This window comes from Lichenostomus cassidix, chromosome 12 (genome assembly GCF_008360975.1).
Source record: "Lichenostomus cassidix isolate B80296 chromosome 12, HeHo_3.0, whole genome shotgun sequence".
NCBI lineage: Eukaryota > Metazoa > Chordata > Aves > Passeriformes > Meliphagidae > Lichenostomus > Lichenostomus cassidix.
The window spans coordinates 11,437,210-11,443,986 of NC_139493.1; the positions used below are offsets into that span (position 1 = coordinate 11,437,210).

At 63.9% G+C, this 6,777-nt stretch overlaps 1 protein-coding gene across 1 annotated transcript in view; it reads right to left on the reverse strand.

Moving 5' to 3' along the window:
- COL7A1 (collagen type VII alpha 1 chain) overlaps nt 1–6,410 on the reverse strand; it is a 29,288-nt gene extending 22,878 nt beyond the window's left edge. Inside the window, exons 1-20 of the mRNA XM_085072624.1 lie at nt 6,240–6,410; nt 5,489–5,579; nt 5,200–5,380; nt 4,964–5,123; nt 4,777–4,870; nt 4,535–4,693; nt 4,171–4,334; nt 3,953–4,082; nt 3,732–3,854; nt 3,073–3,222; nt 2,266–2,385; nt 2,009–2,155; nt 1,728–1,844; nt 1,504–1,653; nt 1,178–1,306; nt 945–1,091; nt 656–781; nt 441–584; nt 233–358; nt 6–152 (exon numbers count right to left, since the gene is read on the reverse strand). Of these exons, the coding sequence (XP_084928750.1) occupies nt 6–152; nt 233–358; nt 441–584; nt 656–781; nt 945–1,091; nt 1,178–1,306; nt 1,504–1,653; nt 1,728–1,844; nt 2,009–2,155; nt 2,266–2,385; nt 3,073–3,222; nt 3,732–3,854; nt 3,953–4,082; nt 4,171–4,334; nt 4,535–4,693; nt 4,777–4,870; nt 4,964–5,123; nt 5,200–5,380; nt 5,489–5,570 (2,596 nt within the window). The 5' untranslated portion in view covers nt 5,571–5,579; nt 6,240–6,410. The remainder of the gene's footprint in view (nt 1–5; nt 153–232; nt 359–440; nt 585–655; nt 782–944; nt 1,092–1,177; nt 1,307–1,503; nt 1,654–1,727; nt 1,845–2,008; nt 2,156–2,265; nt 2,386–3,072; nt 3,223–3,731; nt 3,855–3,952; nt 4,083–4,170; nt 4,335–4,534; nt 4,694–4,776; nt 4,871–4,963; nt 5,124–5,199; nt 5,381–5,488; nt 5,580–6,239) is intronic.
- Nucleotides 6,411–6,777: the final 367 nt, after the last annotated feature.

Consider the following 6,777-nt stretch of genomic DNA (forward strand, 5'->3'; position numbering starts at 1 on the left):
CTCACGGGTGGTGACGACAATGGAGACAGGGTTGCCTTCCCGGTTGCCAATGAGCGCCGTCACCTTCACAGTGTAGGAGACGCCCCCCTCCAGGTCAGGGATGTCAAAGGAGCTGGTGTGGCCAGGAACTCGCCGGCTATTCTCTGAGCCCCCTGTCAAGGACTGTGGCATCAGGCCCCCCACCCTGCTGCCCTCACAGCCCATCCCCATCCCCATCCCCATCGCACCGTACCATCCCGACGGCTCCACACCACTCGGTAGGCAGTGGCTCCTGGCACACCGACCCAGGTGACACGGGCAATGTTGCTCCTGGATGCCTGCACCTCTAGCTGGGTCACCTTCCCCACCTGCTCAGGCACTGTGACACCAAGAGAGCCATTGTCACCTGGGGTTCACAGCAAATGGCAGCAGACAGCACTGTCAGGTGGGGGTCACCTCACCTATCCGTCCCGTGGCAGTGACAGGGCTGCCCTCACGGCCATCCACAATGGCTGAGACACCAACCGTGTAGACGATTCCAGGGCTCAGCCCCTCGATGGTGAAGGTGGTGGGGTCAGCAGGGAGGAAGCGGGATTGCTTCACACCTAAGACAGATGGCTGGGATAGAAAGGGTTCCAGCACTGCCACCACAGCATCCCACAGTCCACACACTCACCATCACTGCCTTGCCACGTCAGCAGGTAGCCCCCAGCGCCTGGCAGCCCTCGCCAGGTGACCCGCAGCTGGCTGGGACCGGCCTCCATCACCCGCAGCTCTGAAATGCTGCCAACCTCCGGATACTCTGCACCACCCCAGAGCACACAGCGTCACCTTGGGGAGTCCAGAGGGACCCCACAGCCACACTGCCACCCTGAGGGGTTGCAGGGGGATAGAGGACAAATGCAAGCCAGAGCAGGAACATGCAGTAGCAGGATTCCTGGTGCCAAACCCTGATGAGGACTTACTGAGGCGGACAGTGAGCGTGGCAGCACTGCCCTCCCGGCTGCCTGCTAGCGCCGAGACACGCACCAGGTAGGTGATGCCCTCCCGGAGGTCACCAAGTTCCAGCCCCGTCTGGCTGCCTGGGATGCGCCTCGTCCTCTCCGTGCCATCTGCCAGGAGCAGGGCAGTGCGGATGCTCGCTGTCAGTCGGGCAGGATCCCCCAGGTGCCACCCGTGCCTCTGCCCACAGACTCACCCTGGCTGTTGCGCACCACCACTTTGTACTCAGTGGCACCGGGGACTGCAGTCCAGCTCAGCCGCACCCACCTGCCTGACTCCTCAACGAGCCGCAGGTCTGACACAGCACCCACGGGTGCCTCCACACCTGCAAAGGGACACATGAGGCATGGCTGGAGCAGTGCAGCCTGGACAGCATGGCCCCCATACTCATCCTGGGCTGTGATCAGACAGCTGGGGGGTCTAAAGGCAGTCCTCAGGCTGAGCAATGCCACTTGGGACACCCTCCATGCCAAAGGCTTAGGACGGTGGGGAACAACCCAGGGGACCCACAGCATCACTCACCTGTCTGAAAGGTAGTGACAGGGGTGGCCACCTCCCCACCATCATAGAGTGTGTAGAGGGTGATGCGGTACTCAGTGCCTGGCTTCAGCCCTGTCAGCTGGTAAGTATTGGTGCTGCTGGGGAGAGACACCGTTCTGGGTGGCTCTGGTCCTGCAGGAAGGGAAGGGTCATGGCCAACTGCTGGCATGGAGGGCCCGCAGGGGCAACAGGCATCCTGAGCCCACCTGTGGCTCTCTTCCACTCCAGACGGTAGCCACGAGCATCACGGGCACTGGTCCAGAGCACCTGGATGGATGTGGGGCCCAGGATGTTGGTCTGCAGCTTCTGGTCCATACCTGCCTCTGCAAGAGGAACCCCATGGGCCAGGATACCCTGTGCCACTCTGCTGCCAGCCACCCAGCCCAGGTCTCTGGTCCCCACACACAGCAGGGTAGGGGCTGAGGGCTGCTCCCTGCCTCCTCCCATGCACAGCAGCAGGATGGCATCACCTGTACCCAACACCTACCTGTCCTCTGCCGCACAGTGGCTGTGGGCCCCTCCAGCTGCCCAAAGAGCGGGGCCACTGTCACCACGTAGTCAGTGTTGGGCTGCAGCCCCACCAGTGCATGTGTCGTACGCCCAGCATCCAGATCCACCCTGTGCCTGTCCTGCCCTGTGGGAGCCAGTGCAGCAGTCCCTTTGGGGAGTCTGGGCAGTGGGTGCCACCACTCCTTCATGGGGGCCACCAGCAGAAGGGACACAAGCTCTGGGAGAGGCACCTACCTGTGAGGGTCGCCCAGGAGAGCCGGTAGCCAGTGGCACCACTGACAGACTGCCAGGCCAGCAGCATGCTCTGTGCTGAGATGTTGTGGACAGCCACGTGCTGCACACCCACCAGCCGCCCTGTGGGAGTGAGATGACTGTCCATCTCCCATGTGAGAAGGGGGCAGGGGGCAGCAGGAAGCACCTTCACCTGCAAAACACCTTCTACAGGAAGCCCCCTTGCCCCTGCTCACAGATGCTGAACCCTAATGAGGTCACTGAGTGCAGCCTTCACCCAGGCGGCTCCTTCAAAGCACCAAACTCATGCAAACTGGAGCTCAAATGCCTTCCTCTTAATGCCTTAAATACTTTCTGTGGGTTAAGACTGCCTGGGGCAGCTGAAGGAATTGGTTTGCCAAAATCTGATGCTTGCAAAGGTGTTGCCCTGGGGCCTCACCCCCACTCCTACCCGGAGATGCTTTCCAACAGCCTCTGCCCTGGTGGAAACCACACTTTCCTCCCACAGAGCACTGTACTCAAACCCTGCATTTTTTCAGTCAACATTTTTTACGTCATGGGAGGAAAGCTCTGGTGGAAACACTTCCAGAAGACTGCAAAGGAAATTGAGAGCGCACGGTGCAGCACCCTGCCCTGGGAGCAACTTCTGGGGCTTCAGTCATGCTCACCTGCATCCCCATCCCATCCCCACAGGCAGCAATGGGCCAGGCAGCCCCATCCCAGTGGGGCATGGTGACTTGGAGGTGGGGATCCCCATGCTGAGAACCCTTCCTAACCCCTGCTGGGCACAGGGCTGGGCACAGTGCTTACGTGTCCTGGCGGTGAGAGTGGCAGGGGCAGCAGGCTGCTGTGCATAGCGGGGCCGGAGCATCACCACGTACTCAGTGTCAGGCCGCAGGTTGCTGAGTATGGCCGACTGTGCGCTGGCTGCCAGACTCTTCTCCTCCCTTTGGGGCGCTCCTGGAGGGGTGTGGGTGGGCACAGGGACATGGCACACACCAGGCCCGGCAGGGAAGGGGTGTCTGTGAGCCTGCACCCTGCCCTGAGGATGCCAGTCGGTGCCAGGGGTGGGGAGCACCGGGAGAGGCTGGGACGTGGGCCAGGGCAGGGGCACCCCCTTGAGCGCCTGAAGCCAGGGTGGGGCTGCCAGGTGTGCAGCTCCAGCCTGGTCCCTGGCTGGGACGGGGGTCTGCTGCCTGCCCCCCACGTGCAGCAGCCGTGGGGGCACACGCCAGGCCCTCAGCCATCGTGCACACCCAAGCACACACCCTGAGCCTTTCGCATGAAGCCTCCGGGTGTGGGAATACACAGGCTGCCTCCACGCCTCCACACACACGCGCACCCCACACCCCGCGCACGCGTGCCGGTGGTGAAGATGGGCGTGTACACAGCCACAGCACTCCGGGCATGCATCCCTGCACTAACCCCCATCCAGGCAGCACCGACCCTCACAGGGACCATCCTCTCACCTTGCACAGCATAGCTGAGACTGTAGCCCTGGGGGGGCTCAGGGCCAGGCTGCCAGGCCAGCCGCAGGAAGGTTGGTCCAGTCTCCACCACACGAAAATCCAGCACTGAGCCGGCACGGCTTTCTGGAGGCACACAGAAGCAGGGATGAGCCCCTAGCCCCATGTGCTGCGGGCACCCAGTGCCTGTGTGCACCCCTGTCCCTACACGTGTGGACACTCACGGGTCCGTGCTCGGCCAGACACTGACTCGCCGATGCTGTTGGCGTACTGGGCGGTGACAGTGACCAGGTATTCTGTCCCCACGCGCAGTCCCCGAAGCACAGTGCTTGTCTCCCGTGGCCCCACGCTCACCTGGGCAGGAAGAGTGTCATCTTCCCCAGGTCACATGGAGCCACCAGGAACCCCCAGGGACTCTGAGCAGTCAGGTGGGAGCACTCACCTCCTGCCTCTCTGCCATGATCGGCTGCCCCAGCCCTGTCAGCGGCACATACTGCACCCGGTAGCCAGTGATAGGACCGCTAGCTGCTCTCCAGCGGATCCGCAGATGGTCGAGGCCCCGCTCTGGGATCTCCAGGTTGGAGGGGCCAGTGTGGCTTGGACCATCTGTGGGGTAGCACAGAGGCTGTTGGCTCCATAGTGTGTGAAGCAGCAGGGAGGTCTTGCTGGGGTAGCACAGATGTGTGCTCAATGGGATGAGATAGCCAGGAGTTCATTTTGCAGGGGGATGGATGGTAAGGGTGCACAGTCTGGCACCAGCACTGTCAGCACCTGTGCCCCTCTGGGAGAAGGATGGGGACCCATACCAAGCTGGCGCAGGGTGCCCCCAACACTCGTGCACACCCTGCGTGTCATCAGTGGCACCAGTGTGTCCAGCAGCTTGAAGTCACCAACGTAGAAGAAGAAGGCATCAGTAGGCATTGAGGCCACGCGGACCAGCTCCTTGTGGTCAGCATTCTTAATACCTGGGATAGAGGGAGATGATGGGTGAGGAAGGAACCTGAGCCAAGCAGAAGACTCTTTCACATAGTGCAGAAGCCTCTCTCACCCACGGCAAAGATCTTGATGCCCTGGCTCTTCAGCTTTTCTGCTGGACCCTCAGCGTCATCCTGGGATTTGCCATCCGTGATGAGGATGCAGATCTGCAGGGCCAGGCAAGAACTGTGGGATGCAGCATAGGGCCCATGGACCTGACACTTTTCCCCGTGTTGCCAGGGCCACTGCTCTGCACATACCTGCGGGACCCCAGGCCGGCGCTGCGTGGGGCCGAAGAAGTTGTCAGCAACGTAGCGGAATCCAGCACCAGTCCGTGTGTTGCCACTCTTGTAGCTCAGCTGCTGGATGGCCCTCCGAACACTTGCGCCATCAGTGTGCTGGGAGAATGGGAACTCCACCCTGGGGAGTTCAGGGGACACTGTCACTTCCCAGCCCTGCCACCCTGCACCCTACATGCCCCCTCCCTTGGGCTCACCGTGGGTCATCACTGTACTGTGCCACGGCAAAGCGCACTGCCTTCTCGCCCACCACGTGCACGAAGGGCCCCACCAGCTCATCCATGAATGTGCGGACAGCACGGAAATTGTTCCTGCCGATGCTGGATGAGCCATCCACCAGGAAGGCGATGTCAGCCTCCAGCACATCCTCACACACGGCTGCGGAGCAGTGACAGAACTCAGGGCACAGACCAGCACCGTGGCACAGTGGTGCTGGACCCTTCTTATTGTCCCACCCACCATGTGCGTTCGGTGATCAGCACCCACCTTGGCTCCTCTTCTGTGCCATGGCAGCTGGAGGGCCCAGGAGTGCCGGGAGCACAGCCAGGAGCAGGAGTTGGCTGCTCATCGTGGGAGCCTGCAGGAGAGGATGCTGTCACCACCATCTCACACCAGCCCCACGCCTTGGGGACAGCAGTCCTGGAGGTTCCCAGCACCACCCGTGCCAGGACGCCTGGCAGCCTTGGGAGGGCAGAGTGCCAGTACCGTCCCAGGCACCCCACGGCGCAGGGAGAGCCCCGCTACAGGCCAGGGCAAGCGGGCAGCAGCTGGCCCGTGAGAAGCCGGTTATCCACCGTGCGGGAGGTACGGGGAGCGCCTGGCCCCGCTCCAGCCCTCCAGCTCCAGCCCGGGCTCTGCCTCCGCCAGCCCTTCCTTTCCCCACGCCACGGCACCGGCAGCAGCGCACCCCGACCGCTCCTGCACCCGGCCCCCCGCCCGCAGGGGCTTCTCCCGCCCCAGGAAGGTGCTCTAGGGCAGCGGGGAGCCAGCGTAAGCAGCTCTGCCTGCCAGCCCCCCGTCCCGCCGCTTCCCACGCGTGCGGCAGCGGAGGGCACCTGGCCCGATACCCCCGCGATGGCCACGCCGGGTCGCAGCCCAAGCACAACCCGGCGCAGGCGGTGCGAGCCCCGCCGCGGGAGGGTGAGCGAGTGCCCGCGGGTGCCCGCTCGGGAGGCTCGGTCCTGCCCCGCAGTGCCCCCCACCCGCGGCGGGACCCCCGCCACAGCCCCGCGCTCACCCGCCGCCCCCGCGGGGCCGCTCCGTCCCGCACCGCACAGCTCCGAGCCGTGCCGTGCCGAGCCGTGCCGAGCCGATCCGGGCGCAGGCGGTGCCGGCGCGCACCGGCCCCCGGCGCTCCCGCCCCTTTATGGAGGGCGGCCCGGAGCGCGGTCCGTGGGGGGAGCAGAGCGGCGCGGCCCCCGCCCAGCCCGGCCCCCCAAAGGGCTTTTCCCATCCGCTCCCCGGAGAGGGAAGGAAAGAAAGCAACTTCTCGGGCTCTTCCCCCTCAAGTGCCACCCCTGGCTGCCCTGCGGCTGCACCACGCGCAGCGGCTCCGGGACGGGGATGAAGCAGGAGAGAGCTGGACCCCCGGGAAGGGTTGCTGCCAGATTCGCCACCGAGACCTCCGTTAGGGGCTGAGTGGGCTCCAGTAAGGCTCAAGGCAATTTTCGCTCCAGCATTTGCATCTTCCAGGAAGAGTAGCAGCTCTGGGACCTGCCAGGCAGGAGCTGGCCACCCACATCCATGCATCCATCCACGCATCCATCCATCCCAGG